Genomic DNA, 21,176 nt, shown 5'->3' with positions numbered 1-21,176 from the left:
GCAGCGCTCAAGAACAGCCCTGCAGGAGGAATGCTGGCTTGGATGGTGCCACTGAGCGGGATCAGCTTGTGAGGGTTTTAACTGATGCTTCTCCAGTGGGATGTCTGATAGCAGAGCAATGAAAAACGGATCAGTAGAGAGGTCTCTGCTCACATACATCTGGTTCTGATTTTTAAAATCTTCCCTTTTGAACCGGGGAGAGCTCACATCACTCTTCGGATTTTAATATTTTGGTTGAGTTTCATCCTGGCTGTTGTTCCCCACCAAGCTCTGGGACAGACTCTGCACAGTAACTTTCCCTGCCCTCCCTTGCACACTGTGAGCAGGGAACTTGTCTGACAACCTGTGTGCTGCCTGCTTGCAAGGAGGCACAGCCTCTCCAGTGTGCTCTCCTTCCCGGCGGGGTGAATGGGAAGCTAATCCTGGATTCCTATCTCAGCCCTGCTGATCTAATTAATAGTAACTCCTTTGGCTTTATAGGGTGGAGGGTGCCTGGATTTAGATCTGCATTACCGGAATCAAAACCAGGCCAGCTGTGCTTGTTGATATTAGAGATGCACAGCAAAGTGAAACAACCTCCATGTGCAGTGACGTGGGAGAGGTGATTAAACCTTCCTGCTTCCAGCTCTGCAGCCGTGTGTGAGGAATCTGTGCTCTTTAAAAAACAAGGCAAGCAAAAGAAAAATAAGGAGAGAGGCACCTGGAAAACCAAGAGCCAGCAAGAGTGGGAAGATGCACTGCCTCTAATGTCCTGGAAAATCTCTGTCTCTGCCCCAAGTAGACCCTGGAGAGTAAACCCAAGATCACAGAAAGCACGGGGTAGGAAGACAGATCATCTGAGGCAGACACAGGACAGGACCAGCCTTGCCCTAAACTCTGCCTAATATTGACCTGCACTCGTCTCCCCTTAACTAATTAGCATGGGCCTTCTAAAGTACACGTGGCCCCTCCACCAAGCACACACCAGTCTCCACGCGCCCTCTTACCTGGTCTCTCTGTCCCCGACAGCATGGAAAGAAGAGCCCAGAGCTGGCAGTGGCAGGCAGGTCCTGCTGCTGTCGGTGGTGCTGCTGGGAGCCCTCCTTCCCCTGTGGGCGTTTCACTGTCCAGGCTTTGCAGCCACTTGGGAGATCCTGCGTGCAAACAATGTGGGACATCTCCGGTGCAGCCAGGCCAGCCCACGAAGGGCACAGGGGGTGATGTGGTGTGGGATCAGGGCAGTTCCTCAGCTGGTCCTGAGACAGACTGGCCAGCCTGCTGCCCTGCACTTAGCAACAAGGTCCTGGCAATCCCCATAGATGATTGCATCCCATCAAATCCAGGCAAATCCACCCATGCAGAGTTCCCTGCTCTGCAAAGCTTGACCATATGGCTAAGGAATAAGCCACAAAGGGACAGAGGTCTTCGAACAGAAGTCCAGGACTCAGAGGTCCTCAGATCTGGAGTCTGCTTGCTGGATTTTCCACCCAATCCTGTCAAATCATGGGAGTCAAGAAATCTGGGTTTTATCCAGTTTCCCCATGGATGTTATATCTGACCCTGTGGTGGTTGCTTAGAGCCAGTCTTTGAAAAGATGCCACAGTTCCCACAGAAAGTTGTAACTGCATGAAGCACATAATTACATTAGAGGCACAAGCCATGGACAACACAGGGCCTTATGGACCACTGCATGTTATATCAGAGCTTTTTGGGATCTCTGATTTTGGGGATGCATAAATATTTTACTGTAAAATGCTCATATTTGAGAACCCTGTGTTTGCACTTTGATGGACTGGGAATTTGAATTTCTGGCCATCTCCAAAGTTCAGGAGTTGTGATCAGGGCCAGAGCTTCCTCCAGCCCAACTCTTCAAAGAGGATTTGCTGAGCTATGATTAACTCGATTACATTGCATCCTTCTCTTCAGGATTTTTTAAAGAACTTTGCAGATATTAATGACACATAATTACTATGCTCACATTCCCATTTTGAACACGGAGAAATTGGGGCAGCTCAGTGCTGCTCACCTGGTGAGGGGCAGAGCAGCCTTTCAAAGGATGACAAATCGGGGTGACAACTGCAGGCTGAAACATCTCAGAAAGGAAAACTTCAGAGAAACCAAGAGGACATGGAATAAATGCTCGGGGACTATTTCGGTTTTGTTTCTGAATGAATGTATTTTTATCCCTTGGCTTCCAACAGGTTTTCCTTACACGGAATACAGGTGTGTATTTCTGTTCTATGGATGTCACATCTTAAGGCCTGTAAAAGCACTTCCTTTGCAACAACACAGCTGGGGGTTTTCCTTCATCTGTGTTCAGTTATTAGGGATCCATATTGAATTAACATCCGTCTTTCCTGCCAAGATGATTCAGATGGCAAATGCATTTCTCTTTTGGCACAGGTTCTAACTGAATCATCTTCTCAGACTAGTTCGTCACCTAACGGGATCCTAAATTAAGAGTGCACATTTTATATAAAAAGATGGATGCATATGAGATAAAATGAAAGGAAAGCCATGAACAGGAGAGGGCTTGTTCTCTGGGTCTATGTCTGCCAGACATTGCATTTGAGCTCAGCCTGGCTTTGTGCTGCTGCTGGGGGCATTGCTCACACCCACCCCACACTGGTGGGACACGGCAGCCTCCTCCTCCCCACTGCAGGGCCTTCCTCCATCACTGCTGGTAGAGCTAAATCTCCCTCTGCACCAGGCTTTCCACATCTAAATGCCCATTTAAAACTGGTTGTCTTTGCGTTTAGCTTTGACTAAGAACTAATGAGCTCTCCTAAAAATATTTCCCTCCAGGCTATGTTGCACTTCCTTATCCAGTGCTTTAGGAGTAGCTAAGTGGATGTAGATCCATCCTCCCTGTCCTCACACACCACAGAATCACCTTGAGGGTACACAGAGCCACCAGATTGCAGCTTGACACTGTATTTGATTTTGGTGAAGGTGTGAAATAGTTCTCTGTGCTGTGTATAGAACTTCTGTTGACTGAGCAAATTATTATCTCTAACTTGTGGAAACTTTAATTGCCCTTCTCTGTTGGCTGCGTCAAAAAAATCAAGTTTCTGTTTCTTCATTTTTAAGTCCTTTGTAAAGTATCTTATTTCCATTACAAATACAGAAAAGACACTATGTGCACATATCTGGATGTGAGATAAATCTTATTTGGCTGTTCCTACGTGCAATTCACAGGGGCCATGTCCTGCTCATGGGCAGATCCCCAACTGCCAAACCTTTTTGTGCTCATTAGCTGTGTGGGAGTGTCCATGCATGTCTGACAGTGCACACACTGTTCACCTGAGCTGGTGTGCATCTTTCAGAGGTAGAATCACAGGCCAGTGACTGTGGCACATGCCATCATCATCTTCCATATGGATTTATAGAGAAAATATGGAGAATATCCAGCCATATATGGCTGCACATCCAGGGCCTACCCTGCTGGTGGGCAGTTCAAGGTCACATATATTCATATATTCATGCAAAATGAGTGCAGAGCCAAGGTTTATGTGCAGAGCTGGACAGGCTGCAGGAATTCCACCCCAGCAGCTCTGCTGGGGCCTTGATGCAGCTGCTCTTGTTTCATTGGGTTTGGGGGGAATTCACACACGTGGGCACAGAAACACATATGGATAATTGCCAACAGCACAAGAATTTCCCCAGCTCTGGGCCCACTTTTTCCCACACATCCACACGCTCACCTTGCCATGGTCCTTTGGAACATACACAACTTCTGTTCACAAAAGTGTTTCCACTCCCTTGTCCTTCACATGGACACACACGTATGTGCACACACACCACTTCCCATTTCTCACACACTTCTGCCCCCAACACACAGACACACCTGGTGTCCCTCTGTCCTGGTTTCAGCTGGGACAGAGTTCATTTCTTCTCAATAGCTGGCTTGGTGCTGTGTTTTGGATTCAGAATGAGAATGCTGTTGATAACACATTGATGTTTTGGTTCTTGCTAAGTTGTGTTTATCCTAAGTCAAGAACTCTTTTTTTCTTATTTGTGTCTCATGCTCTGCCAGTGAGGAGAAACAAACTGGGAGGGAGCATAGCAGGGACAGGTGACCCGAACTGGCCAAAGGGATATTATTCCACACCATGGAATGTCATACCAAATATATAAACTGGGGAAGTTACCTGGAAGGGGCCGACCTGGCTTCGGGAAGGGTGGGGGGCCTGGCTTCAGTCAGCGAGTGGTGAGCAGTTGTATTGGGTTTTTTATTTGTTCTTTTCCCTTTTTATTATCATCATTATTATTATTTACCATCATTATTGCATTTTACTTTGTTTTTAATTATTAAACTGTTCTTATCTCAACCTACAAGTCCCGCGCGCGCTCCCGGCGCGCCCCGCCCCGTGCGCGCTCCCGGCGCGGGCGGGCGGGGCCGCGCTGCCCCCCCCGTTGCCACAGCGACGGGCCCGGTGCCGCAGCCGCACCTGCGCCTGCGCCGCCGCCCCCGGTGCCGGTGCCGCCGGTCAGTGCCGGCCCCGCGGGGCGCCAGCGGTGCTTCGGGCGGGGGCAGAGGCGGACCCGGCTCGGGCTGAGCAGGTGAGGCGGCTGAGGGGCGGCTGAGGGGCGGCTGAGGGGCGGCCGAGGGGCGGCCGAGGGGCTGCGGCGCGCTGTGCCCTCTGCCCCGGGCCGGCTGAGGGGGCGGCGGCGCCATCGCGACCCCCGGGGCTGGGCGTGGGGCGGGGGAGCGGCATCGCCGCGCCGGGAGGGGGCTGAAGCCTTTCCGCCCTCACACGCACCGCCGGGGGACCCTCCCGGGGGGCGGCGGGCGGGGGGTGTCGCGTTAGGCGGGGCTGCAGCGGGGCCGGGTCCTGCGCCGGCCGGAGGAGCCGCGCCCCGGGGCGGGGGGGATGTGCCGGCGGTGGGGAGCGATCGGATCCCCCTCGGCCGCCACCCACCCTCCGGGGCCGCGGTCCGAGAGCCCCCCGGGCCGGTCAGACCCCCCGGGCTCCGGGGCCGTTGCGGGACAGCGAACAGCGCGGCGGGTGCGGCCCCGGGCCGGTGCGCCTGGTGCTGGCGCTGGACCAGAGCGCCTCCTGAGAGCATCGGGGGCTCTGTGCCGGTCAGTGGAGCACAGAGGATGCGGGGGCTGCCCTGCCCCTCGCTGCACCCCCTGTCTGTCCGTTCGTGCCGGCTGAGGGGCAAGGACGTGTCTGTATTTCTGTCTGTGCCCGTCGCCCGCCCGGCTCAGCTCAGGTTTGGTGGGGCCGCTGCCCCCGCCCGCGCCCATCGGGGCGGGTGTGACACCGCATCCTCCGCACCCTTCTCGGGCTCCTTTTGCGTCGCACCTTTTCACTTCAAAAAGTGACAACAGTGTCGCCTCCATGAGTAGCACGGGGCCCGCAGAGGGCTGGACGGGTGGGTCGTGTGCGTTTTGGAGTGGGTAGGGAATAACCTTGGTTTGAGAGGAGGAGATTTTTCCTTCCGAGGAGAACGCCTGTCGCTTGTGGATATGGCAGCGGAGAAGTGCAGGGCGTCCTCAGGCACGGAGATGCTTCCAGACGCAGTTTCCCTACGCAGGACATAGGGTGGGACAGCGGGGAGGAAGGAGGGGCCCTTCCCGCCCTGGACAGCAGGGAATGCACCTGAGTTTGCCTTGGTAAATTGGGTAAAGCCAGACAGAGAAGGTAAATATGAACTCGGGCTGAGGCAGCGCCGAGGGTGGAATTGTCCATTTTGATCTGCATTGCAGGTGCATAGGAAGCATCCAGGGTACTTGTTGGCTTTGCTTAGATGGTAAGATGCTTAAGCTTAAAAGGCTTTATTGGTGCTTTTGCAATATAAATAATACTCCTTAATTAAAAAATAAAAAGACAAATGGATGTGGCTGTAAATACAGTACCTTTTCCCATATAACTTGCTCATTGGTGAATGTAATTCTGTAGTGCTTTATTATGACTGAACCTCTGGGAGACAAACATTTATGCTCTTAAACTGCACATCACTTTTTGGGTTGACAATTTAAAGCAAGTGCTTTATAAAGAGATAATGGCTGACTTGTAATGTTGTTAATTTTTCAAGCTTTTGGTTGTACTGGGATTCCAGCAGTTTTTGTTAGTGAAACAACAAAGATCAGAAGGTCATAATAGAGGAAAGTATTGGCTGCTTAAGTAGAAGAAAAAGAATATTGGCTGAACTGATGCATGAACACTTGCTTTCATCCTGTTGCAATACTTCTCCTTAATATATTTGTAAAGTTTCGTCCCTCATGCCCGTAGAGAAGACCCAGGTCTCATGACCAATCTAGATGCTCTGTGTATTTTTCAGTCCAGTAGTTGTTGCAAACTCTGGAAGAGCAATCATTTCACTCCTTATGGTTGTTTCCTTCACATCAGATTTCAGATGTAGCTGCATATTGTCAGGACTTTTAAACAATTTTTTAAAGTGCATTTTGTAACTTGAGTTACAAAAATCACCTGGTCCCTTAGTGTGCCCTAATTCAAGAGGCTGTAGGTGTTAAGGGCAATATATTTGTTCATCCAGTTCTACCACGTTAGTCAGTCCTTTAACTGCAGTAGGCAGGAGACAAACTCCTCGGTGCTGTTATTCCAGAATGTGGATCCTAGTGTAAAGTAAAATATTTATTGAACATTATAAACAGAATAATAAAAGGAATGCATTGTAATAAACTAGTTTGCAAGTTTACTTTTGCTACTGTGTTAGACTTTGATTTTTAGGTGTCTCGTTTCTGTTCAGTGGCTTAAAAATGGTGCTTTAAAGTAGCAGTGCTGTGAAGGATTGCTTTTATATCCTCAGAATTCACAATGTGTTGGGTAAACACAGAATACTATTATGTAACTCGTCTTTTTACTCGAGTTCATGTTTAACCTCATTTTTCATAGTAAAGTTTGAAAAGGTAGCAGTTGCAGTTTATTTTGTGTAGAGAATAGACCTCATCTTTTTTAAACTTTATGGTGCTTAAGAATGATTTTGCTGACAAGTGACACTTTGTGTATATGTTGATGTAGGTCTGCCTGTTAGTAACTAAAAGTGGTGGCGTTTGTTGAGCAGCAGTTCACCGAAAATCTAGCAGTCAAATAACTTGATGCTTTAGGGGAAATGGTTCACTATAGGGCATAGTTTTTTTTCTTACTGCTGGTTTAGAAAGCAAAACCACTGCTGAAGGAAGGAAAATCTAGGGATTGTGGTGTTGAAGAAAGAGAGGTGCTTTGTTCTCCTGTAGCCTCGTTCATGTTGCGGCAGCACTGGGTGAAACCCAGAGTGGCTGTGAGGGGTTGAACAGCACAGACACAACTCCTGATGGGGCTGCCAGGCTGCTGTTCCTGACAGGGATGTGCTGCAATGAGCCAACCTTGTGTAACCACAGCCAGGACTCCCAGGAGGGTCTGGCAGAGCCTGTGGGTCCCTGGGAACACGGTCCGAGGTGTCCAGGACCCGGATGGGGCTGAGGTGGGAGGGTGCCCTTTGTTCAGGCACAAACGGTATCACCAGGGCTCTGCTTTCCTCTGCTGAAACAAACCCCCCCCTCCCTTCTTGTGCACTAATCTAATGTATATCTGAAAAGCATACAAAGATGGTAAATAGTGCATCGAGTAGAGCCAAGTTGGAATGTTAGTCCCTGATTACTCCGTGCTGTCCCTCACCTCCAATTCCTTCACCTGCTTGAGGACACCTGGCATCTTTTTCCTGTCTGGCTGTAGGATCTTCAATGAGTCTGGGCGTGATCCATCTCTGTGCTCATTTTTAAGTGGTGTAAAAAATGTCTTCCTCTAAACCAGGATGTCCAGCAGTGTGATAATGGGTGTTAGTCTGTCTCCATGTGATCAGTGAATAATTTAATCTAATAATGTTTGCAGTTATATACCAGGTCATTTCTCCCAGTGATGTTAAAGAGCACGATACTACAAATGGGAGCAGTAGATTTGTTTACTGCTAGAATTTAGAGGCATGACAAAATATTGCTGAAAACAATGTCCTCAGAGTGTATCAGAACTTCTGCAAACTGTTTGTTGGGGTGTTTTTAAATAATCATTAAAAAAAGCTTTGTATTGCTGTTTCTTTCCTTCTATTGGGGAACATGTTTGTTCTCACTTCAAGAAAACCTTTGGTTTGTGTTTAAAATATGAGAAATATGTTTCTGCTTGTTGGTTTAAACTATTTGACTGAGAGCTGGGATTTAAGATCAGTGTTATTTAAAAACAATGGTGGACTGAAAACTGTTAAATGTCATGGCTTTTTCCCGAACAGAATGGTGGCTGCCTCCAGAAAGGCTGAAAATATGCCAGGGAACAGTAGCTCCCTGTAATCCGAGCCGGTGCCCGGAGGGAGGGCACAAAAGGCACAGCAGATCGCATTTCTGTGGAGCAGAGGTGCCGAACTCGGGAAGAATCTATGTGTGGGGAAAAACCGTGGGAATGATGTCAGTAGTAGAAGTGTGCCCGTTTGCTTTCCATCCTCAGGAAAGCTCGATTTAAGCTGCGTAGCTTTATTGTCTCAGTCTGAGATACCTGGGTTATGTAAGGGAGGGTATAAAGCACCTCTGTTTGGAATCCTTTGTCTTGGCATCCTGTTTAATACACAAAATCTTGCTTAAGAAAGGACTTGGACATCACCACTACCAGATTTCCTTCATCAGCAGCTCTCAAAACCTTTAGCAAAGTGGAGACCAATTTTTGTATGTTTGATTATAGTTGCTGTTCTAAAATAATAAAAATCGATGGGTTATGAAACAGCATCACAAAATGCATTAGAGGAAAGTGTCTCCTTGGCCTGTTACACTTGCCTGGAAATAGTTGTGCAGTTCTGTAGAGTTGCTGTTAAAATAGCTGCTCTCTGTAAACGAGCTCTCAGGACAGATTGATTTAGCTTGCTGTCAGGCTTCAGTGCCTTCTGCTGTGTCTCACAAATATTCCAGGTAAACTCTGAAAATCACCATTTCTGCGTTTAGGAATTCCATGCAGTTGGAGCTCAGCTGAGTGCCTGGAGCTGATGCTGCAGCAGGAAGCAGTTCTGCCTGTCCCACCCCCCTGACCTGCTTCCAGATTTTATTTTTTATTTTTATTTTTTGCGCCTTCCTCAGGCATTTCCAGTGCTGCACAGTGAACCCGTCACCTGAAAACAGGCAGTGGAAAAGCCAGTTCGTTTTCAGATGCACCAGTTCCCTGACCTGGTTCACTGAATGACCAGGAAGGTGATTTTGGAGCACTTCAGAAATGCAACACTAAATTCTACCTCGGTGTATGTGAGTGGGGTGGGTGAGAGAAAGTCACATCTGGGCTGGGTAGTAAAATAGTCACACATCTGTGTGATGGTGGGTTATTGTCCTATTGGGGAGGGGGAAATGCCCAGCCAAGTCACTTACTTGAAACCAGCTCAGTAATTCTTTTGGTTTGTGTTTCAGCAAGCTTCAGAAAGAACAAATTTTTAAATTACATGAATGCATTTTCTTCAAGTTCTGGTGCAAGTTACACATTATTGATCATAGCACATAAAATAAAAAGAGGACACACAGCATTCATAAGTGAGTATTTTGATATCTGAAAAAAACCCTTGGCTGTTCCATAGTGTGGTGTGATTTCTAAGCATGACTCTGGAGTTATACTTAGCAGATCCTTGTACCCAAACCTCCCACAGCCCACCTTGCCAGCTGAAGTCCTGATTCAGCTTTAACTGAAGCTGGAGAACTTTTTTCAAAGCCATTAGGAAAATAGAATCAGGCTCCATTTTATGTGTAACATTTGATACTCTGTTAGTCTGGGAGAACTGAATATTAATTTTCTTGTCATTCTCCTTCTGACAAAAGAAATTGGTTTACTAGAAAGACTAACAGAATCACAGAATATTCTGAGTTGTAAGGGACCCACAGGATCATCAAATGTGTCTGCAGTTTTGTGACTGCCTCATTGTGATTGGGATGGAATCTGTGTCCTGTGGCTTTGATGGAGGTTATATGAAAATAAACTATTCTATCCTCTGAATGAAGGGGTGAATAAAATAGAAGAGCCATTTATCAGGAGCATGTGCTAGAGAGCAGAAGAGAAGAAACCTGTTCCTCTGCATGACGATGTAGCCTTGCTCATGAGGACTTTTATGGTCACTTTAAACTAATTATTACATGGACTTCATCATTGTTAAAGGGGTTCTTCTGAAGCAGTCAGTGTAATTTAGGTATCACCTTCTTTGTTTCCCTAAAGTGAATTAGGCCCAAATTGGGTCATTTTCAGAGCTTTCTGCCATAGCAGGCTATTTGTTCCTGATGGCTGTACAGCCATAGCCCTGGATACCCTGGTATGGGTCACAGTAATTGTGTCTGTATGAAATGCCACTGCAGGAACATTTGATTTGGTTCTCTAACAGTCTCTGTCACAGTAGTGATTTTAGCATCTGATTACTTTTAGTCAGTCTCTCTTCCATTGTGACAGCTCCAGGGGTGAGTGGTCTCAAGGACAGAAAGCTCCATGTGAGCTATTCCTGTCAGTCCTGACTCCAGGTGCACAGTCGGGCCTGTGAGTGGTCGGCAAGTTCTGAGCAAAGTACCAGCTGGTTCATTTGGAGCATCCACAATTAAATCATTCCTACCAGGACGGCGTCCACTTCATTATTCTTCCCGCTGCCACACCAGCTGCTGTAGGAGTAACAAAAAATCATCTCTTACTAAAGTAACCTGTAGTTCCTGGGACGTTGAGAGATTCACTGTAAAGAATCTACAGAATCTTTGATCAGGAAATGATGGGGAAGCCAGGCAGAGAAACCACTGAGTAAAAGAGCATCAAAAGCAGTAGAAATGGAAAAGCAGCTGAGAAAGCGAAATTATGTCCTTCCTCTGGGGGACAGTGGCACAGTTCCTTCATACCCTCCATTGTCTCCAGGAAAGAACTACTAATTTTAGTTGGCTTAAAACACACAGACAAAAAGAACATGAGAACAAGTTATTGGGTCAATAATGGCGTGTGAACATTGTTACATTTTAATGCAGAAGGCAGAGGAGGAGGGGGATAAAGGGATGGAGATGTTGCTGCAAGAGATGCTGGTTACTGGTAAGGGGGCACTGGAGAAGGGGAGGGATGTCCAGAGGTGGATGTGTAGGCCAAGCAATTGTCTCAAAAGCTTGATTTAACAGCACTTGACCAGTTGAAGTGGTTTAGTCTGATGCACAGGTGAATGAGGGTTGAACAGAAATCTGAAACTGTGAACAGGCTGGTGCTAAACTGTTATTGCTGAATTACGTCAGCAGTAGTGACACAGAATCAGTTTGGGGGGAGTTAAAGTAAATGTCTAAGCAGAAGGGTAGCCAAGCCCTTGAGTTGTGTGTGGAGATTGCAGGGTCTCCTTTATTATGTCCTTTGAAAGGAGCTGAGCAAACACTTTGGGAAGGGCATATGTCTGGAGATGGAGAGCTGATTTAAGCAAAGAACAGAGCGACTCTCAGCTGGGCATATCAGCATTAGAGCTGTGTTTCTTAGAAATGCTTGGTCAGTTCAGTGGCAATCTTTAAAATGGGGACTGGCTAAAACTTTAACGGTTCTTCTGAGAAGAATCCTGTGTCCTTATTTAGTTCTTGAAATTTTATTTTGTTTTGCAAACAAATGGCATTTTGGCAGCTTTTGTCACATTTGGAGGGGGCACTGGCCAGATAGCAGTTGAGAGGAAAATGCCTGCCTCCCATACACGTTCCAAGGAGATTTGGATATGTGTTGGTAGAGAGCTAGAGCAGCTGCTCAGGTGATGGTCACCCCATCCCTGTAAAAAGAGGTGGTTGTGTTCTGTTTGGTGGATACCAAACAGGAATGAAAACGTTAAATAACTGCGTTGTTTGGGCTTCGTTCCAGTAGCTTCCCTTGGACTGTGTGTGAGGTCAGAGATGAGCATCTCCCTCCTCCTATCTTGCAGCAGGGTATGGAGATGCTCTGATTTTATGCAAAGGCACCTGATATGCAGCCAGATGCTCGTTGCCTTGAAACATTTTGAACTCTCTCCAAATACTTAAGATCAGAAAAGGCCTGGAGCTTTCACATCCTCTGCAAGGCAAGATGTGGCTCTTCAAAAGTTAGTGACTGTTTATGGTGAGCATGTGAAGAAGTTGCATTGAAAGCTCTTATTTAATATTTTTCCTTTTCCATTTACAATTTATTTATTTTTGTTCCCTTTTGAAGGGAATGTGCAATTGTAAAACAGAAAGCATTTTTAAGGTGAGCTAACAGGAATGATAATTTAAGTTCCCTTCTCCGCTTTACTGGAAGATGAGGGCTTAGGTAGGTGCAGTCAGGATTAAGTGTTGCATTTAATGTTCCCAAGGGAGTTTTGTTTGACTCGTTCCATTTGTTCCTTCTTAACTATATTCAAGAGAAATTACGAATTTGTGGGAGTTGAGTCTCAATCTTTGAGAGCTATATTTGGAAACATTTGGTGGTGTGGTGGTCCTGAAAAATGAGAAATTGGGGATGTCTTAAGGGTGGAATGCAGTGTACAGCTGGGTAAAGCCTGTGGAGCTGTGGCAGGTTGGACACTATTGGTGTTTAGGGCCAGTCCTGCTGCCAAAGAGGTGTGTCCCCATCACCACTGAATGCTGCAGTGCCCCTTAAATGTTTTATCATCCTTCCGAAATGCCACGTGCATTCCCAGGGGACTTTGCCAAGCTCTGCATTGCACTGTTCCTTCCCTATACCAACATAGCAAGCTTTTTTTTTTTAAGTTGCTTTGGAGACAAGGGTAAAGGGGGGAAAACCATAGTGACCTGACTTTGTGTAGTGTGTGCAGTCCCAGGTTCTTCCCAGCACTGGCAACATTTATCTGAGGGATCCAGGTGGAGCCTGGCTGCTTCAGGAGCTGTCCCAGGATTTCCATGGTGGGAGGTGAAGATTGCTCCTCTGAGCTATAAAGGGCACTGATGACTTCTGCATTTTGCTGTTTCTCTTGTGCTTTTTGAGCTTCTTGTTTCAGAGAGCCCAAGAAGAAATTACCTTAGTGCAGTCCCAGGACTGCTCTGTAGGATTCCCTCTTGGAAACCCCAATGGGAGACGCACCTGAAGACATTTTTATTTTTTCTTTAGCCTGACCCCTCCCAAGACCATGTTTTCTGTCAGACCTCAGCTCCCCCTGGGAGCAGTTGTTGGATATGATTTGTGGCTCTTCACATTACATACTAAGAATCAGGAGGTTGAGAGTTGCTAAGGAACTGGGAGTAGCTGTAAATCCCACTAACCAACCTCCCTGGAATATAAGTTTCTTGATTAAGAATCCCTTCTGAGCCTCTGTGTCAGAGCTCCAGCTCTGGCTTTATTCTGCTGTCATACCCAGTGGGTCAGAGTGGGCACTTAAGAATTGGGATGATTCCATAAAGCTCCCGTCTGTCTGAAGTCAGCTTTGCAAGCAAGATGGTGTCACTTTGAAAATGTACCACAGCTGAAATATCATCAGTCCTTGGAATGAATGGTGCCCCACAGTAACTGCTGTGCCTGTGGATCCATCTCCCTTCAAACAGCTCCCTGACACTGTGGGCAGCGATGGGGTGTCCCGGGCTGGGGATGGCAGTCACGGCTCGGGTGAGCTAGTTCAGAGCCATGAAAAAGATCCTGCATGCACAACTCGGTTTATTTCTTGTTTAGCCACCCCAGAAACCTCTTTTTAGAATGTCTTTGGTCCATAATTTTTGCCTGTTTGCTAATGATGGTGATTGTGAAAGGACCCATTCCCTCAACAAAGCGCAGTTGGCACCACTACCCACATTCCTGGGCACTGAACTTTGATCTCTGTTACAAGGTAACCAAGAGCTGTTTGGCTCTTGCACAGAAGTGGATTCCTTAAGCATCTTTTGCACCTTTATTTTTTTACAAACAAATATTTGTTTCTGTAGGGATAAGTCAGTAAAAGATGAGTCAGTTCAGGTCATGGGTGAAATCAGGAATGCTCTGTGTGTGTGTGAGTTCCACACCATACCCCCAGGGGCTTTAGTGCATTCCCAAGGTGCAGGAGCACAGAGTTGGGTTCTTTTGGGGAATAAAAGTATAGAATTAAATGCAGGGCTGTGTTATGACTATGAATAACAAAAGCACATTACTTTCTCTGAGCTTATGCTCTGCCAGTTTTAAACTACTAGAAACAAATTTTTGTCATAAAACTACATACCAAAAAGAGCCCAGTGGAAAACATTTGCCATGACAAGGCAAGCCTGTTAAGGCCCCTCTTGTGCACAACATGTGGACGTGGTTGCAATGCCATTGCAGGTGGTTGTCCAGGCAACAGGAGTCCTGACTCTTCACTTACCTTTGTAATCTAATTACTGGAATGGTTTTTCAAGACTGTGCATATAATGGAATTTAGCCTTTCCTACGGTAACCATTGTTGCCTCATCAGGAGCAGTGGGAACGCTGGCAGCACAGGGATCCTCAGGGATGCCTGTCAGCATTGTACAGTTACCCATTTCTATCTCTGAGCGCTGCTGGAGCCAAGGCCTGGTTTTATAAGGCTGTTCCTCAAGGAGAGCCCAGTGATGTAACAGGTTTCCATGTACTCCTAAGATGAACAAGAAAAATCTGTTTGTTTTCTCCTTGAATGAAACATTGTCCTTGCCAGTTTTCTTGTTCCCTGTTGGGGCTGGTGCAGGACCAATCCTGCTCCAATGCAGCCGAGGAAATGCAGCAGCAGCCAGAGCTTCCCTTGTGCAGGTTCCCTCATGGCAGCCACATCCACGGCAGTGCCACCAGCCTGGCTGTGCTGGTGCATTTTAGTGCTTTCTTCCATGTTCTTGTCAGGGATGTTACTAATCCCTGTGTCCCTGGAGGTAAGTGGAAACCCCCTAGTAAGGCAGGGACATACTAACCCATTCCTTGGAACTCCACTTTTAACTTGTAACAGGATTAATGACTTAGACTGTCTGACGTTAATCCCTTATATGTGTTAACTCCAAACAAATGAGTTCCCTGCGCTGCTCTGGCCTAGGGTATAATTAGGCTTTCAGTCAACTTAGAGCACTTCTAATCAAAATAGTCCTGAAACTCAAAAAAACCTCTTGTGGCATTTGCTGACGACACATCAGTGCATTAACAGTAGAACTCATCCATTCCTGCTGATCCTGGCAGAGCGAGGATCTCCATACGGACAAGGTAACTCACCATGACAGTTCCATGTGCGTTCCCTGGCAGGGTGACTGTGGATCACAATGGCCACCTCAACCCTGGAGAACCAGCTGCAGAGTGCCCAGAAGAACCTGCTGTTCCTGCAGCGAGAACACTCCAACACGCTGAAGGGGCTGCACGCGGAGCTGCGCCGGCTGCAGCAGCACTGCACAGGTACCCTGGGGGGTGAGGGCGCCCCTGCCCATTCCTGCTCCAGCCCTTTCCCAGAAATGGAGTAACTGCTTCCTACTTCAGCAGTGAAACCTCAGCAGCAAAGCTGATAGTTTGGCTGGTTTACACATTTGTTACTTGGCAGTGGATCTTGCTTCTGGTGGTGGGAAGAGATAGTTCGGTGTTTACTAAGTCTGTCATTGTAAATCTGCTCACCAGGCAGTGTATGGGGTGTGGGACCAGGTATGGGGTTTGTGGTGATGTTCTAACAAAAATAAACAACTTTTCTCCTCAGATTTAACCTATGAGCTGACCGTAAAGAGTTCGGACTGGTCAGGTAAGGAATACATGGCATTTTTCTTGTAATGTTCATGTTCCATTTCCTCATCTTTCTCACCGTCTTTATTTTTTCTGTTATAAGTAAGTGAGGTACTTTGCACTGGGATGTTGGACTTTATAAATTCTAAAGGTATAATAAGCATAGTTTTCTACTTTCCAGACTTCTTGTTATTTATGAAGTAAACATCACAAGTTCTTTACCAAGGTCACACAGGAAAACTGCGAAAGAGCCAGGAATAGAGTATGGAAGTGCTGACTCCACTAGACAGTCAGTTCCCTGTGTGCTATATGGGAACACAGGACACAAATTTTAGGGGCAGAAGAGTGAAACTATTTTTAAAACTTAGCTGAGCTGGTGCTGTAATTACACTACACCACAAAGTTTTTATTTTTTTATATTTATGTGTGTGTGTATATATATATATATATATAAAATATAATATTATATGCACACATATATACACACTAGATCCTAGTTATTTTACATGTATTATGTTAACAACAGGTGAAGCACAGGAATAAAATACTCCCTAAGAGTAACCTCCCGGATCAGGGATTGTGTGGGATGGGTATTAGCTGAACTTAGTCTTTTGTATTCCCCTTAAGTCTTTGGGATGGCAAGAGGAACCCTATTGCACTGTTCTACATAGTGGCTGTTGTTAATGTGAAACACTTCTGCTTTTCCTGTTCTTGTAGAAAGTGGTAGTTCACGAAGTGATGAACTCAAAAGTAAGTGCAAAAATCTTGAAGCTCAGCTGAAAATCAAAGAGGCTGAAAATAGTGAATTATTGAAAGAACTTGAACAAAAGAATGCGATGATAATGGTGCTGGAAAACACTATTAAAGAAAGAGAAAAGAAGTATTTGGAAGAGTTAAAAATGAAAAGCCATAAGCTCAACATGTTGTCCAGTGAACTGGAGCAGAGAGCGAGCACGATCGCTTTCCTGACCTCTCAGCTGCACGCGACCAAGAAGAAGCTGATGAGCGCCAGCGGGACTTCAGAGGGGACCCCGTCTGGCAGCCCCGTGTTGTCCAGCTATAAACCATCCCCTCCCAAAGACAAACTGCCCGACACTCCGCGGCGCAGGATGAAGAAGAGCCTGTCGACCCCGCTGAACCCCGAGTTCGAAGAGGCCTACAGAATAGGGTCGGAGAGCAGGAAGCTGGTGCTGCGGGAGCCTGTGGATGCCATGCCCGATCCCACGCCGTTCCTGTTGGCCAGGGAGACAGCAGAGGTGCATCTGATCAAGGAGAGGCCGCTGGTTATTCCACCGATCGCTTCGGATCGCGCGCCCGGGGAGTCGCACAGCCCGGCCCGGGAGAAGCCGCACAAGGCGCACATCGGGGTGGCCCATCGCATCCACCACGTCACACCCTCCCAGGCCCAGCCCGAGGTGGAAACGCTGGCAGTGGATCAGGTCCATGGAAGCAAAGTGGTCAGAAAGCACTCGGGGACAGACAGAACTGTCTGAGTACACCATGGAAACGCTGTTCTGTGCTGGTTGTGCACTGTGATCCTGTAGGGTGAATAGCACCTGCGGTGAAGTTTCTTTTGATGCCCCATGCATGCCAAACTCCTTCCAGGTACATCATTAATACATTTTGCTCCTCTAACGAAACCTCCTAGGACTGTGTTCATATGGCAAGGTATATAACCACTCCATGCTGTGGCCAAATCGGGGGGACCTGACCGCTTGCTTCCGAGCGCTGCTCCCTTTAGTGTAACTGCACATGTGGACAGAGGCACGGGCTGCGTTAGTGAGCGATGGTAGAGAACAACCTGCACTCAGACCTCAGCCCCACGTGTGGCTGTGAACGTGTGACCTGTCAGAGGTTCTGTTGTCGTCACTGTGTACGTGAGCACGCCATACCCACCACTGAGCTCCGTGGCAGCCGCTCTCGCAGCAGCACTGAAAGTTGTGCACATGTACGTTCACTTTAACGACCTAAGGACATCCCCAGAGTCCCAGCAAGCACTACTTGATTAATCCTAAATACTTTGGTTTGTGGCTTTAAGTAAAATATGGGTGGGGGAAGCACCATTTAAAGGGTTAACGACCCTCATAGAAAGAGTATGAACACTGGGTTGTTGGGGGGGGTTAGTTTGGTTTTGGGGTTGTTTTTTTTTTAATCAAATGGCTTCATGACACATTTTATGCTAGTCAGTACACTGCACTTGTAGCACCTTCCGTATGGCTCAGAGCTCCTTTTCCAGGGAGGAAATGTAACTGGCTATCCAATATGGAAATGGTTCTTTATGCTCTAACCTGCACTTTTTTGTAAAGGGATTATTTTTGTTTCCTGAAGACCTTAGTCTTGTTCTGGGCATCATCAGACAGTGCTGGCTGCTGCCAGCTTAAAAACCTGAGCTGCCCCTCTAAAATGTGAGTATTTACTTGTAAGTGATGTAACCAATTCATACAGGAGAACCTGGCATCCTTGACTTCTGTCCTTGTGGATTGGGATGGACTTGCCTTGCACTTGCCCAGATTCCCCTACTCCTTTCTAGTAAGCAGCAGGTAAACCCAACAGCTGTTAGACTACTTGATTCTTTTTTATTATTTTTTTTCCTAGGAAAGAAAGGCATACTGGGAGCTGGGAGGATATGTAATTTGGGGAAAGGAACACAAGTTTGACCATTTTTCTTACATTCTGATCAGCACCTCCAGCTCACCTCTGCTTCACTCTTGTCTGCAGCCTCTGAGTAGGACCAGCAAGAAACATTGGCTCCCAAATGCTGCTAAGCTTATGATGTGCCTTTAAAAATTTGGAACGTGTATTCTCTGTGACAGCTGACGAAGGCTCCCTGCCTGCCCTGTCCCCACCCCTTGCCAGCTGTAGTCTGCCCCTCCTAAGCTTTTTCTGCAGCTGTGTTGGTGTGTGTCTCCCTCCGGAGCCTTGGGCCCCTGTCAGTGTCCCCGGAGAGGCACTGGCAGGATGGCCAAGCTGTTCCCCCACTGTGGTACCGCTGGAATCCCGCGCAGCATGACCCTCCCAGCAGGGCTGATCCCGGTCGGAGGGTGTGACCTCCCCACCCCTCCGTCACTCCCAAAGCCCCAAACTCGCCTCAGCATTGCGCCTTCTGGCTCGGTGGTAGGAATTTGTTTCACAAGTGGTGGGGAGGGATAGGGGAAAGCTGTGTCCTTGGAAAAGGGTGGGTTTAAACCAAGTTTGTTCCTCTGAGGTTTACTGTTTTTACGTGTATTGCATTAACCAGCAGCGGGTTTGGTTACTTTCGTTGTTGTCACCATATTTTTATGGTGATCTGTTGTATGACTGACCTGCTTGTTGGAGGCTGGTGGGAGGCACCGCTTCCAGGCGCCACAGAAGTGATGCTTTGGGCAATTAAAGACATTTCTTACAACCATCCAGGCAAACCTTAGTCTTTGTGTGTGTGAGACCAACTTATTCCCTCTTCTGCATCCACAGACTAGCTTGGAGCCTTTTCAAAAGGAAACACAAGTTACAAAAAACACTTTCCTCTTCAAGTGTGTTTATTTGGAGTATAATACAACCAAGCTAATTAATACTATTTAAAGTCAGGTGTGCCTAAGTGAACATGGCCCCACATCCCTGCTGCTGAATATCTGCCTGGGTTGAGGGTCTTCTCCCTGCCCCTCTGAAGGGTTGGATTCTGGGGGAAGAGTGTACTGCCTACTTCAGCTGTCACTCTGCATTCAAGGTAAGACAAACACCTTGAAGGACCCAGTGGGAAATGTGCCTCGTGGTGTAAAGATCAGCTTCAAACACGAGGCCAAAGCCCATCGCGTTCCTTCGCATGGACGTTGTGTACACGGGGGTCCGGAGCGTGTTCTGAAAGAGCAGGGAGGGGACAAGGACACTTCAGTAGTGCCTGAGGTACTACTGGGAACAGGAAGGGCCTCAAGGAGAGATGACTGTCTTCAGAAATTCACTTTTTTGTTAGAGGTCTTAAATATCCAATGCCCAGAAGCTGTAAATGTCCTTTATGTCATTAACTGGGGATGGGAAATGATTGAAAGAGTAGGGGAGTGTGAGAGTGTCCCAAGATACTGTCCCAAAGTGCCTGAAAAGAGGCAACAAACACATCGACCCCTTTAGAAAAGAAAAACCGTAATGATGGGTAATGGAAGGAGAAGTGTTCAGGGGCTGCCAGCTGTGGAGATGTGACAACAGAAGGAAGGTAATAAACTGAGTGGCCACCCTGTCCCCGAGGAGCCGTACCTGCAGTCGGAGCCTGTGTGCTTCCGTGGGGATTATCTTCAGGATGGGCAGCTCCACCACTGGCACGCGGGGCTTGCTTTGGATAAGGCAGCCTTGCTCCATGTCCCAGTCTGCTCCTTCCAGGAACAGACCAGAAACAAAGCAGCCTGTGAAGGCAGAAAATGCAGCATTTGTGTAAACTGAGCTACTAGAAAAGATCAGTTTAAGCCAAGTGTTCCTGCAGTCCCTGTCCTGGGCTTTCCAGTTATCACAAACATGCTGCACTTCAAGCTGCAGCTGCACAGGGTGAGTTACCTGTGGGGTTTGATTTTACCATCCATCTGTATTAGGAAATTAAATTGTCCCAGTTGCACTACACACGTTAAACAGTCCCAGGAATAAATCTTATTTGCCACCTTCCAATTGCTCAAGTCCCAGAGAGCTTTGTAACCCCAGGCCTGCTCCTTGGATCACTGACAGCAGGTGAAGAGTTGGGACAGTTGTTCTGGTACAAATACCGAGTACAACATTGATGAAGAAGTACAGCATTGATTAAGAATGATCCAGGTAAGCTGCTGAGGGGACTTTAAAACTGCAAGTTAAATTTAACAAAAACAATGAGACTTTTTTCCTTCCTCTGTTGAGAGCCTTGCTTAGCTGTCCCTTATACCCAGAGTTTGTTATTAGAGCAGTGCTAGTCATAGAGAGTCATAAAGAGATATTTACACAATAAATGATACATAGGTTTAGTCACTTTTTGTTTAAATATATTTCAGTATATTATTTGTGGTGTGAATAGATCTTTATAAGCCTGCTGGGATTGATAATGTTTCAGGTATTAAGAAATCAGAGTGTGTATATTTATAGGGAGTGAGCAAGGGAGAGGAGTAAGCTCAAATCCCTGCCTGTGCGTGGGAAGAGCTGGAGAGAGAAGATGGTGCTTCTTGCACTCAGAGTCTCTGCAGGAACGAGAACCCACCTAATTCCCAACTGGAGATCATGTGGGCTGTGAAATGCAAACCCAGGGGTATGTCTGCTGAGGTGTAACCAAAGTAACTTACTCTCGCTCACCAATTAACTATTTTATTCATATTTTTGCCAAATGTAAAAACACTTACCCTGAGTAGACCCGTCATCAGTGATTTCTTCTGCTGTCCTGAACTTGGTTACCTCTGTGTAGAGGGTGGAGTGATCCAGGGGCCACCTGTTTTTCCTGCAGGTGGCTTGAACAAGAGCTGTCAGGTAGGATTCAGGAATGTGGAGGCCCGACAGCCACATCACCGGGGGCTCACACTCATTAACCTGCAGTCACAGAAGGGGCCAGTGCTCTGAAAGGTGAGCTGGGGGGGGGAGTCTGCCTGGCAACCACAGTCACGCAAGGCACTTACCTAAAGCAGTGAGTGTTCA

General features: G+C 47.1%; 2 protein-coding genes across 6 annotated transcripts in view; one reads left to right on the top strand and one right to left on the bottom strand.

The window, feature by feature from the left end:
- Positions 1 to 4,441: 4,441 nt before the first annotated feature.
- Positions 4,442 to 18,969, top strand: CCDC92 (coiled-coil domain containing 92). 3 transcript variants are annotated; one of them, XM_032705852.1, is made up of 5 exons: positions 9,022 to 9,201; positions 9,365 to 9,484; positions 15,105 to 15,251; positions 15,544 to 15,585; positions 16,284 to 18,969. In XM_032705852.1, the coding sequence occupies exons 3-5, from the start codon at positions 15,122 to 15,124 to the stop codon at positions 17,057 to 17,059; spliced, it is 948 nt and encodes a 315-aa protein (XP_032561743.1). In that variant the 5' UTR covers positions 9,022 to 9,201; positions 9,365 to 9,484; positions 15,105 to 15,121; the 3' UTR covers positions 17,060 to 18,969. The 3 variants fall into 3 exon arrangements, with proteins under 3 accessions (XP_032561741.1, XP_032561743.1, XP_032561742.1); XM_032705850.1 differs by lacking the exons at positions 9,022 to 9,201; positions 9,365 to 9,484 and adding an exon at positions 4,442 to 4,542; XM_032705851.1 differs by having other exon boundaries at positions 9,022 to 9,484.
- Positions 18,970 to 19,063: 94 nt separating this feature from the next.
- DNAH10 (dynein axonemal heavy chain 10) overlaps positions 19,064 to 21,176 on the bottom strand; it is a 52,582-nt gene continuing 50,469 nt past the window's right edge. For all 3 annotated transcript variants that reach the window (XM_032705840.1, XM_032705841.1, XM_032705842.1), the window contains 3 exons: positions 20,888 to 21,071; positions 19,791 to 19,936; positions 19,064 to 19,400 (listed from right to left, as the gene is read on the bottom strand). In XM_032705840.1, coding sequence (XP_032561731.1) covers positions 19,254 to 19,400; positions 19,791 to 19,936; positions 20,888 to 21,071 — 477 coding nt within the window. In that variant the 3' untranslated portion in view covers positions 19,064 to 19,253. The remainder of the gene's footprint in view (positions 19,401 to 19,790; positions 19,937 to 20,887; positions 21,072 to 21,176) is intronic.

Source organism: Chiroxiphia lanceolata, chromosome 18, assembly GCF_009829145.1.
Source record: "Chiroxiphia lanceolata isolate bChiLan1 chromosome 18, bChiLan1.pri, whole genome shotgun sequence".
Taxonomy (NCBI): Eukaryota; Metazoa; Chordata; class Aves; order Passeriformes; family Pipridae; genus Chiroxiphia; species Chiroxiphia lanceolata.
This window is presented reverse-complemented; position numbering and strand designations above follow the sequence as displayed.